Genomic DNA, 20,263 nt, shown 5'->3' with positions numbered 1-20,263 from the left:
GAACGACCATTTAAAGCGATAGCAATCCGTGCCCTCTCCCCAGTGCTGGGCTGTTGAAGAGCGCGAGCGGCTAGTCGGAGAGCGCGAGCGCGGAGCGCCGGCCGGCGAACCGAGAGCGCACGGCGCCCCAAGCTGGCTGGCGCCGCGGGACCCCCCACACTCTCCGGTCGTTCCTCCCCGGACGTACTCACCCTCCGTGCCAGCAGGAACCCCTGGGCTTCCCCGCAGGAGCTTACCCCAAGGGGCCTGGACCCTGGTGATCCCGCCACGGTCCCCTCCAGCGCCGCCGCCGCCAACGCCACCGCAGCAGCCGGAGCAGCATGGTCCAGCTGGGGAATCTGCTCCGCGTCCTGACTTTGATGAAGTTCCCCTGCTGCGTGCTGGAGGTGCTCCTGTGCGCGCTGGCGGCGGCGGCGCGCGGCCAGGAGATGTACGCCCCGCACTCTATCCGGATCGAGGGGGACGTCACCCTCGGGGGGCTGTTCCCTGTGCATGCCAAGGGTCCCAGCGGAGTCCCTTGCGGCGACATCAAGAGGGAGAACGGGATCCACAGGCTGGAAGCGATGCTCTACGCCCTGGACCAGATCAACAGCGATCCCAACCTGCTGCCCAACGTGACGCTGGGCGCGCGGATCCTGGACACTTGTTCCAGGGACACTTATGCGCTCGAACAGTCGCTCACTTTCGTCCAGGCGCTCATCCAGAAGGACACCTCCGACGTGCGCTGCACCAACGGCGAGCCTCCAGTTTTCGTCAAGCCGGAGAAAGTAGTTGGAGTGATTGGGGCTTCGGGGAGTTCGGTCTCCATCATGGTAGCCAACATCCTGAGGCTTTTCCAGGTAGGGGGGCGCTTCCTCAGGGGCAGAGTGCGCCTTACTTCCCCGCGTTCTTTGTCCTAAAAAGCTGGTTTTGACTCCGGGGGTGCCGGGTCAGGGGAGCCTTCGTGCATTTTCACCCTGGAGATCCTGCCGAATCCCTTCCACCTCACCCGAGGAGGTACTTTCCCTGCTTGGTTCTTTTCCCTTCCATCTCTCCCCTGTCCGCGCTTCACTCCATCCGGCTTGACATCCTGGATTTATGGCCCCATTTACAAGAAGCAATCTGTGAAAAACAAGGCGATGATTTAAATAGCTTTGCATTAGAGTGAAATATGGTCCGAAAACGGCTTGTAAAAGTGCCGGGCTCCCGTGAGAGCCGGTTAGGCGCATGGACTGTGAAAGATGAGAAGACGCCTCGAACCTGGGCATTTCTCAACTCCCCAGCTTCCCAGCCCCAAGCCTCCCGGCAAACCGTGGTTACCTCGGAAAATTTGGAGAAGAGCTTAGGGAGGCACTACTTAAACTGAGGGCTAGGTCTTCACCTACATGTGGATGGTAATTGCCCACGTCTCTTGGGTTGCATTTCCCCCGACCTGTAGCCTGCCTCCGCGAGGGCATGGGGGAAGGCATGGGGACGTTCCCCAGGCGGGGAGATGCCACCCGCAGACGTGACCCCCCTGGTGATTTGCTGTGAGCAAATGTTTGCACAGTCTAAATGGCATTTGCAATCCCGGCTACTGGCAGGAGCTGGGCGATCAGCTTTCTAGTCCTGCCACTTCAGAGCCAGAGATGAGCTCATGCTAACTGCGAAACAAGATCGCTTTCGCTGCCTCCTCCCTCCGCCCGTCCTTTCCCAAGACCTCCCTCGCGCAGCCCCCAAACCCTAATCCTCCTTTCCTAGGACAATTCCTGGACCCGGGCGAGGAAGCACCTGGAGCAAGGCAGTGAGTGGGGTGCGCAGAGCAAGGCCGGGCGGTCCCTCGGCTCAGGGCGCCGGAGGGCCATCGCGAAATTGGAGGAAGGCGGATGGGGCAGCTGAACGGTGGGTTCTACCGCAGTGCTCCCACGCCGGCCGCTCCCGCAGCCTCTGTCCCGGGGCTCCTTTGCTGCCCTGGGTATAAATGGATGGCTTTTGGGTTAAGAAATTGAGTTTCAGGGTCTGCGTGATTGTGGGTTCCCTTCTTTTTCCTCCATATTCCTCTCTAAGTACCTTTCTTTCCTCTTTCTCCCTGCTTTGTTTTTTCTCTATTTCCCCCCCTCCCTTTCAATTTCTGCTTCTCTTCTCCCCAACCCCCACCTACAAGTTTTGTGTCCATCTGTGTCTTGAGATGATCCCTTCCTAATGCCCAGCTCTCTCCCTGCGTGGTAGTACCCAGACCCAATCAATCCCTTCTCCAGATGTTCCCGCAGACTCTGGTGCCCTTCTGCTCCCGTATTAAAGAATTGGCTCTCTCTCAAGTGCTTTTCCTAAGGGTGTCAGGTTTCTGAGGGGACTCTGTGAGAGTCAAGCTGTGACCACATCAGCTCCCCGAAGAGTGAAGTTTGTTTTTGCGCCGGAAGGAGGGGTGCCTTCCAAGGCTGCAGCCCGGTGTGGCTTCTCGGATGTCTGAGCCTCCCTAACACCTCCTGAGTATGCCATTTTGGAGATCACTAGATGTTTGCAAACCCAAGGGTGCTCTGGGCCCAGGCAGCCTTCACTCTGACTTGACACTTTCAGGAAGAGCTTGAGTTGTTGAAAGCAAAACCCAGAAAGAAGTGCTTCCATTAATCCCTGAGCTTAAAGCTACACAACTTGAGGGAGCAGTGCTGAGGGTGAGGATGAGGTCAGAAATCACCTGAGAACCCCTGGGGCAAATCACAGGTTTTTTCCTGAGCCCTGGGTGTGGATGGTGTGTTTGGTGTTTCTTAGCATTTTTAAATTATTTTGCTGCCTGTTTCTGCCCTTGTTCAGAGCATGGCAGTACTGCAGATACGTCTGTCAGAAAAAAAAAGAGTGAAATGTTAAAGTCAAGAGAGAGACTGCACACTAGGTTGAAGGACTGTGTTTGTTAAAAAAAGGTTCCAGAGGGAGCTGATTCCTCTTCCGGAGTGTGAATCTGAGGCACTTGTGAGGAAAGAGAGCTTGCCTTACACTTAGTTCCCCATTCCCTGAGCTGGGAAGGAAAGGAACCAAATGCTAGAGTTAGCAGTGTGGGCTGGGAGTAAAGCCATTCAGAGAAAACTGTCATTTTCCTCTAATTTGCAAATTGCAGATTTTCATGTTGGATTGAACAGCTGAGGAGAGAAGGAGCCCCCAGCTTTCACCTGCATTAATTAAGAAGAGGCTGGCAGTAGGAGGAATGCACCAACTTATAGACCATGCTGCAAGCTGGATATAACCACTGGTGTGGGCATTGGTTAACAATTGCCCACGCTGGAATATACAGCGGCCTTTTTTTTTCATGTGATCTTAGAGGCTCTTGGCATGCAATCAAACCCCTAGGTTCCCAGACTGTGTAAGCCTGCAAAATGAATAAGAGGATAGTGGCATACAGACCCATTGTTCAAAGGCACAGTCAATTTAGGGAGAGGAAGAGAACAGTGGGTGAATCTTCTCTGGGATTGCTGGGTTCAGCTCATTTAAAATTGTCCTATAAAACAAAAACTCCTTTAAATGATTGAAATCTTAGCTCTCCAGAGTTCTGAGTTTTCTTCTCCCCAGTCCCTGTGGGTTGCTGTGGGGACCAATCCAAACCTATCATTTGAGACAAAAGTATATGGGGGGATAAGCTTCTAGGTTTGGGGAAGGAATGCTTAGTGACTTAAATGGGGGCTAAGCACTGGGGGGCAGGAAGGAGTAACGGGATAGTAATAGATAAACCAATGTTGCTGCTGCCAGCAAAGCCCGGAATGAAGGTCTTCCCTGGCATTTAGGGCCTAGGCAAGAATGACTACTCGGATGTAGATAGTGTCTATGATTTCAAATTCTCACTTGCCTGCTGGTGTTCCACACCAAAGATAGAAGCTGAGCAAGTCCTTTCTCTCTTTCTTCTCTTTCTGCACACTGAATTGGTTAATAAGTGACATGTCAGAGGACAGGAATCATATTCAGTGAGTCTTTCAAATCCAGGAATTTGAGGCTAATGAAATTAGTGTGTGGCCAGGGCTCTGCCAACTACAATTAAGTCACTGTAACTGCCCTGCGATACATTTTCAGCCTCAAAGAACCATTGGGGATGAATTGCTAGAGAATTGTTTCTGAACCTATACAAAATAATGCTCTCTAATGCTAAGAAAGATTAAGTGTAGATTAATATGGACTATGAGTAATATATTTTTAAAATAATTAGAGAGTGGTGATGGCTAACAGTGGAGAGCTTATATAATATTGTGCACAGGGGCTAAATCCCCGACCACTGTTTTACAGGCTACAAGTAAGATATATTTTAGTGGAAAGTAATGGGAATGTTTTTATCCAAGGCTTCTCTGTTATTGACTTGAGAGCAAATACTCTGAGAGTATAAATTACTCTTGCTACATCCTGACTCTGAATGAACAATATTTCAGTGTAGTGTCATAGTCTGAGCTGTAGACTTAGAATTGAATGGCATCTGCTTCAGTTTTCTTCCCTCAAAAGCAACTAGATGGAAAACTGGTCCACTTAACCCTTGTTGGAGCATACTGCAATTCTGAAAACATGGACTTTATACCATAGATGAAATACATTTGTAAATTTGTAAATGGATTCTTTCTGGCCATTGAAGCTTGAATATTATCTCAAGCTTTTGGGACAACATTTTATGTAAAAGTGCCTAATAGTATTCTTTCTTATCTGCCTATCTATCTATCTATCATCAATCATTTCTATCTATCTATCATCTATCTATCTTATGTAATTAGACAGAAGTGGGTACCTGGTATGGTGTGGTATTACTATAGTGTATGTTTTTAAAGCAAATCTAACCTCCTTTTAATATTTCATAAATATAGGTGTCAGTGCCATTTAGAATAGTATCTATAACAATCTCTGCCTCCACATTTACTGTGTTTCAGGAAATTTACCTAACAGATGGTGAGTGGGCAATTTTTAAAGGGACATTTTTTAAAAAGGCAGAGGGGGAGGGAAAAGATATAAGCACATACTATATTTGAAGATATCTTCATGTGTATTTTATGTGTATATACTCATACAATGAGGATGTCTTTGGACATTTTTTTCTTCAAGAATCATTGAAATCATGGATGCCTGTAATTTAACTTTAAAAACATTAAGAGTTTAACAAATCATAAGTGTTCTATTTTTATATGTATAGGTTTTGTCATGGATTTAAAAGACTAGCCAGACTACACAAAGTATTCTGTAGTCTCAACCCTACCATTGATTAGCTCTGTTATCCTAATAAGTCACTTACATTTTTTAGGCCTTATCTGATTTTCCTTATCTGGTTATTTTTCTTTAAAATAATATAGTTTCTAGAAGTCTCTGATCTCTTTGTGTTACAATTTAGCTTGGAGAAAACCTGATGTTGTAAAAATCTCATAATGTATTTCCAGTCCCCACTTTGAACATTTGAGTGAGTTTGGGGGAACATGTTAAGGATATATTTTCACATAAACATCTTGGTGAATATTTAGCTGATTTCTCATATTTTGACTTTTCCCTTATTCTTTTATCAGTGTGCTCCTTAATGATATATATTAAGGTTAGTGATAAGGGAAATGACCTCCTAGTTCAACTTACTACATGGTATGACATAGGGCAGTGAGTAAGAATGATGGTGTTTATAGTAGCAGATATAGCTTACATTACTTAGTGTCCTATACCTTTTTATCTTGCAAAAACACCAGGCTTTCCTTTTGGAAAACAGAGGGCCTCCTCCCTGACCCCAGGGATGATTGGTTCAGCTGCAAGCATCTGACCTTGGCTTGGCCTATCAGAATCCTCCTCAAAACTTTTCTGTCAAAGAGAAATTGACAAATTATCTCTTCTCTCTGGAATTTCTAAGCTGTGGAGATATGACTTTGGAAATCCCGGTGATCATCCAACACAACAAGAGACTTTATGTGGAAAAAAAGTCATGCCGTGGAGAGTAGGGCTGAGTGATGGAGAAGCCAGAGCTCTGTTGGTATTCTGGAACTCCTAAATCCAATGAACTCTAACTGCATCCCTGAACTTCCAAAGTCTAGTACTTTAAAAAAAAATTTTTTTTTTAAGGTTTTCTTTCAGCCATATTGAAAACAATTGAAATTGTCATAGCTACAACAGTGGATTTCCTACGTTTATGTAGGGTTCACTGACTAGAATTCAAGTGAACAATAACATCTGATATTTTCTTTACTTTAAATATAACTCTTCTAGCCCAGGTTTGGGATGTTCAAAACTATGCATCCTTCCCCACTCTTCCCAACATTTACTGTTTTAGCTTTAAGCATTTCCCATCTTTCCCATCTTGTTGCAGTTGAGAGAGAGGGCAAACACTTTCTGATGTAAACTCTAGCCTCTAGGTCCTCTGGAAGCTTTAGAATGATTCTTGGTTTCTTTCATTAAAGCAAATCATCTGTTGATGTCCCCAGGGCACAGAAGCATTTTCATGGCATAATGGAGTATAGAGTACATTAAACTCCTGGATCAGTCTACAGTAAGCATCAAGCCTAACTCTACTTCTCATCCACTTTTACTTTAAAAGGCAAAAAAGAATAGTTGTAAACACATAATCCAAACAGCTAAAATGCATATATGTTTACTATTTAAGAGGACATTTATGCAACATATAGTCATATTAATTAATTCATGAACTTTGGTCAATTGGCACAGTAAATATATGTTTTATGCACTTAATAAAAACACAAAATTATACAATCTTTTTGTAGGTAAATATTTATCTGAGAAGAGTACTGTGCTAACACACTTAATATTATGTTATTTCCATGTTCGACAAGTAACCTCATTTCAGTTATATTTACTGCTAAATGTTTCTTGGATCGAGATTATAAGGTCAAAAATAAAATATATGAGATTACAATGACAGGGCACATACCTTATTTTAGGAGATCAGAGGTTCTTATTTCTTTTCAACAATAGTAGTAGTGACCATAATAATAATAATCTGAGTCCTAACTATGTGATGTACTATAAATACTTCATCTCATTTAGTTTTTACAATAGTCCTGCAAAGGGCGTATGTTCATCCCTATTGTACAGCTGAAGCAAGTAATTCTTATAACCCAAAATCACGTAGCAGGTGTCAAAGTCTAGCTTTAGATTTAGATTTGTCTGACAATACCCAAGTTGTTAACCACTAAGCATACTGCTCAGTTGTTATACAAATGCAGAAGTGCTTAAAATGATTATAGATTTGTCTACCCTGGAATTATAATGGCTTAAAGACATCAAAGAGGCTGATTGCTTAACCACATCTGTTTACAGAAAGATATAATATTTTCAGTTCTAAAACAAGATTAACTCTGTGGATCCATAGAAACTTGAGCATACAAATCCTTACCTCCAAATAAAAGATGCTTGTTCATCATTCAACAGGTATCCTTGTGTGCAGGCAATAAATATATAGCAGACTTCTCATTCAAATAAATGAGAAAAGATGTCTCTCTTTGTCCTGATTCAATGCCCATTATTATGGATTATGTTGGCTCTACCTAAACCTTATTTCATTCACTCCACTCTTTCTACAGACCTCAAGTGGGCAAATCCATCATTCAGATATATGTGCAAAATGAGGGAACTGTATTAATACAATTGCTGAAAGTCAAGTTGATAGAGCACATGAAATACATCCTAATAAATGCAACATTAATGTTTGTATGGGCTGCTAAGTGAGTAAGGGAATTTAAAATTGAATGGATTATTTTTTTTCTGTTGCTATAACAGTGCTGCAGTGTCATAGTTTTATAATTGATCATTTACAGAATTCTCTATCTCCATTGTGTGGCTGCTGATTTTTTCTCTTGGTCTTGACAGAAGATAGCAAGAAAGCCACATCAAAGGGCTCAACCTGCTTTCCTGCATTATTGTTTAGATGTAAATATTTATATTTATTAAAGTACTATTTAAACATTTTTACAATGTTTTTAAATGGATTATGTTCTGAAGGTATTAGCATAGGCAGATATAATGCAGGATGCTTTCTAGTAGAAAACATACTTCTGTCAAAGAACTTATCAAAATTTTTAGGTATGGCTTAAGAGTAAAATTGAGAAGTTAGACCTGAATTTAAGTTTATACATAATGCTTATTACATGTACATGTGTGATCAAACAGGTACCATACCTCTCTCATTAATTAATTTCCTTATCTTTGAAATGGAGATAATGAAAATGTACTTGCCTGATTGAATAATTTTAAGGATTGCATGTAACATCCATAGAAACATTTTAGCACTGAGTTTAGCATGTGATGAGTATTCAGTACATTTAAAAGTTGTTATTTTATTATTTTTATGCTATCATTAAATGTCACTATTGCTTAAATGTCACTATTGCTAAACTTGCTGTAAAATTATCATTATAATTTATGCTGGATTCCACTTTTCTTTATTTTATACTTTATCTATTTATCTACTTTTAATGATGCTACTCAGTGGAATGAGAATTCCCATGGCACTGCTTAATGCAATCATGATGTCCATGGACCTAAGACAAAAGGGAGACTAAGAGCAGTGGGCCTTGAAGTTGGCCAGCCCAAAATTTGAATTCCATTTTGACCCTTTTCTAGCTATAGAACCTTGAAGACTACTTAAATCTTTTGAGCTTTGCTACTAGCTTCCTCATCTATATTTTTTCCAGAAATATTTAAGTATCTCCATATGTATGGTTCTACATGCTAGCACCTATCAGTAAATAAAATAGAAAAGTGTTTTCCCTCTCTTTTTTTCTTTCTTTCTTCTTTCTCCTCCCTCTCTCCCTCCCTCCCTCCCTCTCTCCCTCCCTCCCTCCCTCTCTCCCTCCCTCCCTCCCTCTCTCCCTCCCTGCCTCCCTCTCTCCCTCCCTCCCTCCCTCCCTTCCTTCCTTCCTTCCTCTCTCTTTCTCTGTTCTCTTACTTCCTCCCTCTCTCCTCTCAGGTCACACTTGTCATGTGGGAACAGATGAGAGTTATAAATAAATCCGATGGTATGTTAAAAGTGGATGAGTGCTATGGGATAAGGAAAGGAATCTGGAGCACTGAAGAGTATTGGGTTGTGAGTGCTGGAGAGGTGTACAGGTGGGTTGTAATTTTAAATAGGGTATTCAGGATAGATTTTATAAGGTGACATTTGAGCAAAGACTTGAAATTTGGGAGTTGTCCAAAGGATTTGGGGGAGGCCACACGCTGAGAGCAGGAATGGCCAGTGTCAAAACTCTTAAGGCAAAAATACACCTGGCAGGTTAGAGGAATTTCCGGGAGGTCAGGATGGCTGAGTTAGTCAGTGGGGAGGATGGGGCAGTAGGAGGGCTTGAGGGCAGAAGTGCGATTGGGTAGATTGGGTAGGTCCTTGGAGGCCATCACAAGAATTTTGTCTTTTACTCTAAATGTAGACAGCCAGTAGTAGGATTTTAGCACAGGTGTTCCTGAAGTTGTCTCTTGTTTTAAAATAATAAGGCTACCTGTGATATTGAGGATAGGGAGAAAGAGTGGAATAAGAATATCAAGAGGAGATTGCCAATGTCTACGAGATAGATGTTGGTGGCTTGAGCCAGGGTATTAGCAGATGTTTCAAGTGGCAGATTTGGACAGTTTGTGACAGCATTTCCTAATAATTGAAGGTGATACGTGAAAAGAAGAATGGGACAAAGGAAAATACAAGATCTGGGGACTGAGCGACTAGAAAGGTGAAGTTCCTGTCACCTGAGATGAAAAAAGCTAAGGAAGAGACACATTTAGGAGACTAAAGATCAGTTTTGGAGAATAAAATTTGAGATGTTCTTTTGAGATCTAAGTAGAGATGTTGAATATAAAGTTGTATGTGCCAGTCTGCAGTTCTGAAGAAAGGTCTAGACTAAGGATACATTTTAATAAATTAAAGATATTAAGAATGATTACATCAAAGTGTCATTGTAAAGATTAAGTGAAGTAATATGATTATCCCTGTGTTCTTAAAAAAATAACAGTTAGCTAAAAATAAAGGTTTGAAATGATAAGAATCTTGTACAATTGACCCTTGTACAACATGGAGTTTGGGGCACCAACCCTCTTGCACAGTCCAAAATCTGCAAATAACTTCTGACTCTTCAAAAACTCAGTGGGTCCTCAGTGCTGCGGGAGATTTGTTCCAGGAACCTCACAAATACCAAAATGCATGGATGATCAAGTCTTTTATATAAAATGGTGTAGAACAATGCATACAGTTGGCCTTCCACCTCTGTGGACTTTCAATCGCAGATAAAAAATATTGTTTTTGATCCACATTTGGTTGAATCTGCAGGTGTGAAACCCCTGGATACTAAGGACTGACTGTATATTTATTGAAAAATATCTGCATGTAAGTGGAACTGTGCAGCTCAAACCTGAGTTAATCAAGGGTCAACCCTAGTTTGTATTCATATTAAAACTGAGCAAAATGGTGTCACATGATTTTAATAGTATTTGTGACACATTTTAGTCAAGACATAACTGCAAAAATTTAGACCAAACATTCCAATCTCCTACCTTTCTCTATGATATTGCAGCCATAACCACATTTTGTAAGATTTAAGCCAGTTGTGATAGGGTGCCTCTTTAATTGGAAGTAATTGTGAACAATCTAGTTCAGTGCAAGCATACACACACACACACACACACACACACACACACACATATGAATATATATGTGTATGCCTCATCAAACTTAGTAGAGAATTTGCATCACTGATATACATTAAAATTTAAGCTGTTGTCCAAGTATTCAAGGAAAAGAAGTGTGCTTGTCTTATAATATCCATATGGTAGCTACTTTGAACCAAGGATTTCATATTTTTCATTCACTTTGCAATTGAAAACATGATGGGGGAAACTTTAACTCACTGGTTTTGAGCTCCATTTAGGTATTTGCAAATCTTTAAACAGCCTTTGTAGTTAAACCAAAATTCTGTTCCTTATTCATTTCACTACCATATATTGGTCTAAACATGTACTTATACTAAAAAAAAAATGCATGACCACATTGTCTCTGCACATCTATAATTTCATGTTAACACTATAATTATGTAAACTATATTTTAATTGTAATTATAACAAATTTTATATCAACACATCTATTTCTAGTGTTCAGGGGAAGCAGCATGTAGTAAATTTTATCAAAATATAACATCTGAAGAATAGAACAGAGGGTAATTGCATAATTTTGTATTCATTATAATTAAGTTTAGTAGCATTGGCATAACAGAATTAAGATGGAAAAAAAATACAAAACATGGAGGCACCATGGCTCCTTCTCTTAACACACCCTTTTCTCATCAGCACAGATTTAGCAACTTTCTGTACAAAAATGGAGAAAGGAAGAGGCCAAAGGGTGAATCACAGGCATGAGAAGAGTGAAACTATTAGAACTGACATGAAAATGAAATATTGCTTTTGGATTTGGTAGGTGGGGAATGAATCTACTAGTGTGTATGCCTACTGGGGACACATTTTTTGAAATACTTAAGCCTAATGTCAAATATGCTGTCCTACTTTCTTCATAAGCAGGGACATACTTGCAGTCTTTGCTCCCTGTTTCTTGATAATTGGTTGAGAAACTCATCACAAGAATTGTATCTTAACAAACAAAGACCATTGTGTTGAAATGATTGGCACTCCCTAGGCTGCCATACTCCAGGCTTGCTCTCTTCTTTGTCCTAGACTTATTTAAGTTGGGAGGGAGTACAGGAGTGGGTTATGGGGAAAGATTATTGGAATTTCTCTATCTTCAGGAGACAGTTTCTGTAATGGTTAAGACTGTAGGTGCTGGGCATAGTTTAAATCCCTGCTTTCCACTTGTTAACCATATAAGCTTGGGCAATTTACCTGATTACCTGGGCCTCAGTCCTCCCTTTGGTAAAATGATCATAACAATATTCCATCCTCATAGTACTGTGTTCAAGGTTAAAAGAGGTTACCATTGCCATGTGCTTAATGCAATACCTAGAACCCTGTGAGGTCTGTTTATTACAATGTTATTATCATCATCATCACCATCATCATGCCAGGTACTATTGCTACCTTTCTTATGCCTTATTCCATTATTCTCCAATTCCCATTCCTGTCATGTTTCTGTACAAGGGTAGAGTCACGACAGAGCATTTGCTTCCACTAGCACCTGACCCCTAGTCAAGGTGGCTTTACCAGGACACACCATTTATTGCTGCCCATTGAAACAATTCCTCTTTTGAGAAGCAAAGTTGGATGTTGAGGCCAAGCAGGGTCAAGGAGAGAGAATTTTCTCTTTTCTTCATCCATGGGGCCAAGTGAAATATTCAGGCTTCAGGAGAAGAATCAGACAAAGGGAAAAATGTTTAATTGTATGTTTTCATGATTAAGAACAAGTAAGACAGACTGAATTTGAACTCACTGCCATCACACACTGAAGGTATAATCCCAGGTGCTTATTGTAAACTCTCTGAGCCTCACTGTACATCTGAAAGGAGGAAATTATATTAGGATCTCCTGCATAGCACTATTGTGAGTAATAAATGAGTAAATTCTTTTAAAGCAGTCAGCACATTGTTTGGCATGTAGTAAGCACTTAATACATTTCAGCTTCTATGACTACGACCATTACTAATATTATTAGTAAGTAGTTGAGCAAATCTGAGGCCCTTCCTTTTCTCAGATGTCACAGAATCATTTGTACACCAGCTTACATTCATCAGCATTGCCTATACATAAAGCCTCCCGAAACTAGGGGTTCGTCAGAGCACCAGCCAGAGCCAGTTTTGCGGGGACAGAATTCATACCGCTACATCCACCCTCGACATTGTCATCATTGCCACACTGCACCAAGTACTTTCTGTGTGCCAGACACCAGACTTAGCCCTGTAAATGAATATATCATGTTGTTTTCACATTTGGGTAGGAATCTTTTATCATCTCCATCTTACAGATAAAGACACTGAAATATTGAAAAGATAAACAACTTGAAACATAGCAAGAGATGGAGCCAGGTTTTCAAACCCCTATTTCACTGACTTCAAGAGCCCTTAAACAGAGGTTGGTAGAAGTAGGTTTACAGTTATAATTTATTCTTGTATTATTGTTTATTAATTATTTTCCATATAGACAACTGTAAACCTACTTTTGCCATACCCTGTGCTATTTTCATACCCCTGTATGAAAATCTTCGAGCCACTCCAAACTTAGAGCAGAGATTCTCTATTCTCATTTCCCTCTAATCCCCATGTCATCTTGGCCTGGTTACAGGAAGGGAGAGGAGAGGGCGTTTTCAAAAACCAAAAGAAACCTACTCCTTTCAGCCTTTTCTGAATCAACTAACTAATATTTTGTTTTCTTAAAAGTCCCCACATATTCCTTTTGGTACTTGCCTTGGCCTTTTAGTATTCTTACGTTCTGTACATGACTCATCCACTCTGTTTAATGTTAATTTATTTGAGGTCAAGTATAGGGTCTTACTCATCCTGCAGAACAATTATCTCCTGCAGCATGTAGCTCTATGCATGTTTTCTGGTAGGCCTTCTGCAGTAATTCATTTGAGTTTTGTTGAATTGGGCTCAAAAATAGTACATTAAAAGTTATAGAGAAAATGCTTTCTTATAAGGAAAACTTTTTAAATAAATTTCTAGCAGGTTATTTTTATAGGAGTATTATAGAGGGTCTGATCTACAGGTGATGTTTTTTAGGGTATGCACTTCATTACCTTATTTTAACATATACAAATAAACCTGAGTTTTCTCTGTCAAACATTTGAAGCTTCATTAGCATTTAACTTAGGCTGTTGATTATGTGTTGGTGACTTTTCCATTTACAATAATATCATTTGACCTTCACAGGGGTGGTCTACGTGGGTGGGAACCGTAAGTTGGTTTTCTAGAGAACTAGCATAAATAACTTGAGTTTTTAAGTATCTTTGCAGAAGTACTCAATTGTTTTATTTGTGTAATACACTCATTCAGGGAATATAAACATATTTTCAAAGTGTTTATCCTATTGTTCATAATCTTCACTTTTAATTGGGAAGAGAGTAGGTTGAATGGAGGAAAGCCATTATGGCCACTGGGACCACTGGGGTAGGAGAGTCAGTCCCCTTAATTTTGTTTTCATCTCTTCACTATTAATATTAATTAGTTAATGCTTTGAGTGCTTGCTTACCAGGTGCAAGATCCTTTGCTGACCATTTCAAATAGATTGTGTCATTTAATCCCTTGATAGTCATATGGTAAAATATGTATTATTATGATCCCCTGTAATTCACATAAAGAACAGAGCCTCAGAAGTGATTATTTGCTCATTAAAATATGGTAGAATTGAAACTTGGAATTGGGTCTCTCTGAGTCCCAAGTCAGTGATTTTCCTACTAAATTCAAGTTGCATAACTCTCTGAGAGTGGACTAGATCATTTCTATAATTTCCTAAGCTATAACTTTTTACAATTGTTTTATTTCAAGCTTAAAAGGGTGAGGAGGATTAGGGAAGACTTCCAGCCTATTAAATGATATTTTTCTCAGGTAAGTATGAAGTCTGCTTTATGATATCAATTCATTTATTCATTCGTCATATATTCAATGTCTACTGTGTGCAAGGGCACATCATGTAGTGCCCCTTCCATAGGTTTTCCCACAGCAGTCAGAGAAGCCTTGGACTGGCTTGCCTGGTATAGGGGAGGTGTTTGGTGCTGAGAGCCTAGCTAACCCCACACCAACAAAAGCAAGGCATCCTCATGTTAGTTCAGAGGCATCTTCATGCCATGGTACAGCAGCACACTTGGATCTTACAATTGTTGTCTCTAATTATTGCAAGGAAAGCTTTGAGTTTTGATATGGAAAATAGGTGAAATCATGGACTTGGTGGTACTGCATATACATGGACATCAGGTATAATCATCAGCCTGTGTCTGCCTGCCATCCCCAACTACTACTGCTTTTTACAAATTAAACAATTACCTTTTAATCTCTCCTATGAATCATCTCTTGACAAAGGCTCTAGAGCCTAGCATCCCCATAAGTATGTCACTGGCTAAACAAATAGTTTTTTAAGTAATGCTCATTAAATGACCCATGAGGTAGACTGACATTCTACTGCTAAGAGTAGAAAATGGTGTTCCTTTACAATTCATTAGAAATATATAAGGCATTGGATATACTTCCCTCAACTTAAATTATGTCCCTCATATATAAATGTATGAGTATATATACACACATTTGTTATGTATATATAAATATTTTCCCTGACTTAAAATTATTTATATATAATTGTTTATATATGTAAATAATTTTAAGTTGAGGACATATGTATGTACATAAATTTTGATTTCTGCTGGCAAGTAACAAATTATTAGTACATACACACATACACGCACAAGAAAATAGCCAATCAGACTTAATTCAATAACTTGCTTTTTTGTAGATTTCTGGTTGTGATTTTATATTTGTAGGTATATTTGCTGAGAAAATATTTATTTCACTTAACACAAAATTGAGTTCATTTAACACCCATATATTATGTTCCAAACACCTTAGTATAGTTTTAATCTTTAATAGCATCAGAAGTATGGATTTGCAAACATACCAAAACATCATTTGAAAGTTTAATTATTTAAATTTCACTTATACTTGTTTACTTTTGTGGTCTTGAAAAATAAACACAATTGGATTTATCTGTTTCTGTCTGTGTGCTTGAAGATTGCAAACACTGACTGAAATTCAAAAAATTAAAATTAAAAAGGTATTCAAAATGATAAAAACTAAAAAATTGGCAAAGAAATTCAAAAAAATAAACTTTCAAAAGGTGTGTTTTGTGAGTGTGTAGATTTTCTTCGTTGAAGGAATTTATCCAGAACCTCTCCGAAGACTTTTGAGACTTCCGTTTAATGAATAACTACTTTGTGTCTGAGGCTGCACTGTACACTAGAGATTCAATAATAATAATAATAATACAAACAACATATCTTCATAGACATTCCTTGCAAGGAAGGAGAGTCCACTGGGAAACAGACCAGTGAATCATACATTAAAAATGGCAAGGATTCTCAAACATTAGTGTGCTGAAGGATCATGGCAGGCATGCTAACCAGGCAGATTCCTGGACCCCTTCTTCAGTTGGACAGGTTTAAGGTCCCAGACACTCTATTTTTGGGGAACACCTCTAGAAGAGTCGAGGATGAATGGAGAGTCGAGGATGAATGGATGTTTTCAGTTGTCCTCACATTCAGTGTGCATCAGGTTTGCAGGGGAGTCTTGTTAAAGCACATATTCCTGTGCTCCTCACCCAGAATTTCTCACCCAGTTGGCTTATATTTCTCACTATTCTCCATGTGTTGTTGACATTGCTGGTCCAGGGACCACACTTTGAGAATACTTGTTTGTGGAAAACACCTTCTGAAAGTCTACACAGTATGGGGTCGTGCACGTCATGAATGAGACGGGCATAGAGAAGCATTGGAAGGCAAAGGGGCAATACCCTGAATTGGCCAAAGATGATAATAGTAGCTAGAATTGACTGACCTCAGAGAGAGTACAAGAACTTTATCTCATTTAGTCATTTTCGTAAGGTATGCAGGTGCTACTAATTGTCTCTGTTTTGCATGGGAGGCCAGAGAAAGTATTAATTTGGCTAAGTTCTAAAATGTTATGTCACAGATTAAAAATTCAAATCTAGGAAATCTGATCCAGAGCCCACATTGTTAATCATTCTGCTTATAGAGAAGAATGAAGGGAAACACTGAGTGTAGATAGAAGGATGAGTGTACATAAGATGTTACTTTTTTAAAAGATGGGCTGAGTATTAAGGGCTTCCGGAGGAACCTGCCCTCCCCACACATCTACCCTAAACAAGTCTGATTATCTGGAGAACCTGAGGCTAGAATTCCATATCTGTTAATAATGAGTTTGGCTGCTGAACTAACAGACAATGAATAAGAGACTTCCCGCCCGCCTTTTTTTTTTTTTTTGGCGTGTAACAAGATTTGGAGATGGTCCCTCTAATGTTAATACAACTGCTGAAGAATGTCAACAACAGATAGGTTCCTTCTATCTTCCAGTTCCCACATCCCTAGCATGTCTCTGTGATGCCCTCAGTTGCAAGATGATTGCTGAATCTCCAATGATTCGGTCAGGCAGGCAGGCAGGAAGAAAGGAAGGAGGGAAGGAAGGAAGGATGGAAATCAGAGAGCAAATTATTTGCTACAAATTATCAGCAGACTTCAACATAGATCTCATCAGCAAGGGATTTAAACTGGCCACTTGAGCCTTAAGGATAACAGGTATTTCCTCAACCAGGGCTCAGATAGTAAGGCATAAGGAGAAAGTGCTTGTTGACCAGGCAGTTAACAATGTCTGCACAGATTTCCTTCCCACTATCCCCAAGAAATACCCCCCAGTTCTATTTTATTTCATATATTTTAAAGAATGGTAAGGAAACATCACTTATCTGTAAATAGCCTCTTAGAAAGGGTACAATTATATAATTACACTACCCCCTAGAGAGCTGCTTTCTTCTAAAAACTTTGAAAACTCTTCAAGGTTAAGGACATTTGATCTTAATTTAGCAACTTGCTGTTGATTATCCTGAAATGACATCCTCCCTCTGCAGATATTCTGTCAGGCTTTAGAAAATTCTGGAAGAAGTATACAGAGAAGTTTTATGGTACATATATAAGCAATGTGAATCCGTTTGAAATAAAATCCATTTAGAGACGGAAAGGCATTTCATGTCTTTGCTATTTTTTCCCTTCTCTCTACATTTCCACAATTTTTTTCCAAAATGCCTTTGAGCAAATCTGTAAGATATCACCCATCCATTTCCCTTGTCTGAATTTAATACTAAACACTCTTCAGCATGCTCTCTCACTCCTCTTTGTCAAAAGCATTTCTCTGGGTCCTCACCCCTTCTTCTCTCATATTTAGACTCATATTTCAATCTACAGCAACTGTCTGCTATGATTCTCCATAACTTGAAGAGCCTGATTTTTGTGAGAAAAATTTACTGATAAAGTTTAAAGATAAGCAATGTATGGAATGTTTCTGAGAATTATAAAAATAAGAGAAATATATAAGCACTGGAAGAAACAGAACTGATCACATTCAAATACTTTACAGATAAGACAACTGAGATCTACAGGAAAAAATTTATCAGTTGAACACTAAGAGATAAACCTTAAATCTCTCTAGCATGACACACTTGAAGTTTTCTTACTCACTCAGAACTTCAGTATGGGCTTCGGTGGTTTGGGAGTCAGTTTTATGCTCATGTGATTCAGGAACCCACCCTCCTTCATCATGTGGCTTCTACATTTGGCTCAAAAAGTAAAGGAGAGGAAGTTGCAAGCTCAAATACAACTTATTATCCTTCAAATATAAACTATTCTCATTTGTGGTCACATTCCTTGGGACCAAAACCAGTAATGAGGTCACATGCAAGTAGGTGCAAGTGAAGATGGAGGATGTTGTCCCTGGGTTGGCTCTAGTGATGCCTCTACAATCTGGAGGAGCTAATTAAAGTCTTTAGTCAACAACTGGTCATTTTTGCCACAATGAGCAATTAACCTAAGGCAGTGGAGTGTGTGTGTGTGTGTGTGTGTGTGAGAGAGAGAGAGAGAGAGAGAAGAGAGAGAATATATTAAACACATATATAAACAAACACATATATAGATATACTTTTAAACACAAGCATATATACATACAGCCTGGGGCAAAAGTAGGTTTATAGTTTTCTGTATGAAAATAATATAATAATAAATAATAATACAAGAATAAATTGTTTCCCCATACTCCTGTAAACCTACTTTTGCCCTACACTGTAAACATACACAAATATACATACACACATATATGCATTAAGTATAGCCTATATGCATGCATATAGGCTGAAAGTTGGGGGCTCCAATCCTGTAAAAAGGTTATAGATCAAATTTCCTTCTGTTGCTCTTTTCTAGTTCAAGATCACTGCTCTCTATTTCCCTTCATCCTGCTGCCTCACCCCTACCTCAGTGTCAGAGGAAAACTGTGTAAGAAGTTGTTTTAAAATTTCCAGATCTTTGAAAGGTAATGCAATGCTGAAATACTAACAGTATTATTCTGTGTAACTTTTACCAATTTCAGATGACGAATTTGCAGGAAGTAAATTTAGATTGATACAAAAAAGCTGATTTTTCTTATACACAAATACTTTGAGCTGTGATGCAAAATAAATGGAAAATTAAAGAAATAAAACTATTCTTATCGAAAGTTAAAAAATCTCACTTGTAAAAGCAATACAAACTCATTGAAGAAACTCCAAAAATTGAGAGAATGTAAGGAAAAAGTAAAAATAATTCAAAATCTCGTTTTTGATATATCATCTCTGTAACATTTTTGAGCATTTTTTGAGACTTTTTTTGGTGAGGGGAGTGCATATTATAAAAACACAATGCAAACATCAAATATCTTTAATTAGATCAAACTATGAAATTATTCATAACATTTTTACTTGGCAATATTTTATGAGCATGATTCCATATCTCCTAATAAAAATCTGCATTCTCATTTTAATGGTTGAACAGCATCTCATTACTTATTGAAACAGCCTTCTACTGCCCTCCCTTCTTGCCACTAGCCTACATAAGGCTGTTTATTGGAGTAGGGGCTAGCCTCTGTCCTCTCCAAAACAGCTAGGACTTTAAACTCTTGTGGTATCTTGATCCAAGCAGTCTAGCTAGTATGGGTTGTCAGATAGGGTGAACAGATTAAGAAGTTCGAGAATACATCCTTGAATCTTGAAATTATCAGAGTACTATGTCAAGCTGATATGATCAATCTATGGTCTGGAGACTTGGAGTACCCCACATAGTCCTTAAAGTCAGTGTGAGACAAAATGGCAACACAAATTATACTGATGGCAGTATCAATGAGGTGACATTTAGCCCTTTAAATGACCCCGTGTGTTTTTGCAGTGTGCCATCCATTGGCAAAATGGGCAAAGCCATTTGGCAGGTCTATCTGGTACAATGAATGACTCTGACACTCACAATTTGAAAAAACTGAAATTTCATCCATTTGTCAAGAACAGTGGTTACCTCTTCTGCTTCATGCGCCAGGGTAGAACCCTGTGGACAGCAAGGTGCTGCCCCACTTCACCCCTGGAGTGGTCCAAAAATTGAAGCTGCCTCATTGAATAGTTAGCTTCTTGTCACAGAGTTTTGTATGATCAGCAAGTTAAAGAAACTATAATTGTATAAGTATTGGATTCACTAGGACACCCTAGTTACTCTAAAGAAATCCTAAAAATATATTAGGATAGTTTTGAATATTTTTATTTGATTAGTCATAATATTCTAGTTACGACATTTTTCATCTTTTTGACCATTAAC

General features: G+C 39.5%; 1 protein-coding gene across 1 annotated transcript in view; it reads left to right on the top strand.

The window, feature by feature from the left end:
- Positions 1–320: 320 nt before the first annotated feature.
- Positions 321–20,263, top strand: part of GRM7 (glutamate metabotropic receptor 7) — an 858,034-nt gene continuing 838,091 nt past the window's right edge. Inside the window, exon 1 of the mRNA XM_054595612.1 lies at positions 321–839. Coding sequence (XP_054451587.1) covers positions 321–839 — 519 coding nt within the window. The remainder of the gene's footprint in view (positions 840–20,263) is intronic.

This window comes from Pteronotus mesoamericanus, unplaced genomic scaffold (genome assembly GCF_021234165.1).
Source record: "Pteronotus mesoamericanus isolate MK-2021 breed Mesoamerican mustached bat unplaced genomic scaffold, CSHL_Meso_final scaffold_54, whole genome shotgun sequence".
NCBI lineage: Eukaryota > Metazoa > Chordata > Mammalia > Chiroptera > Mormoopidae > Pteronotus > Pteronotus mesoamericanus.
This window is presented reverse-complemented; position numbering and strand designations above follow the sequence as displayed.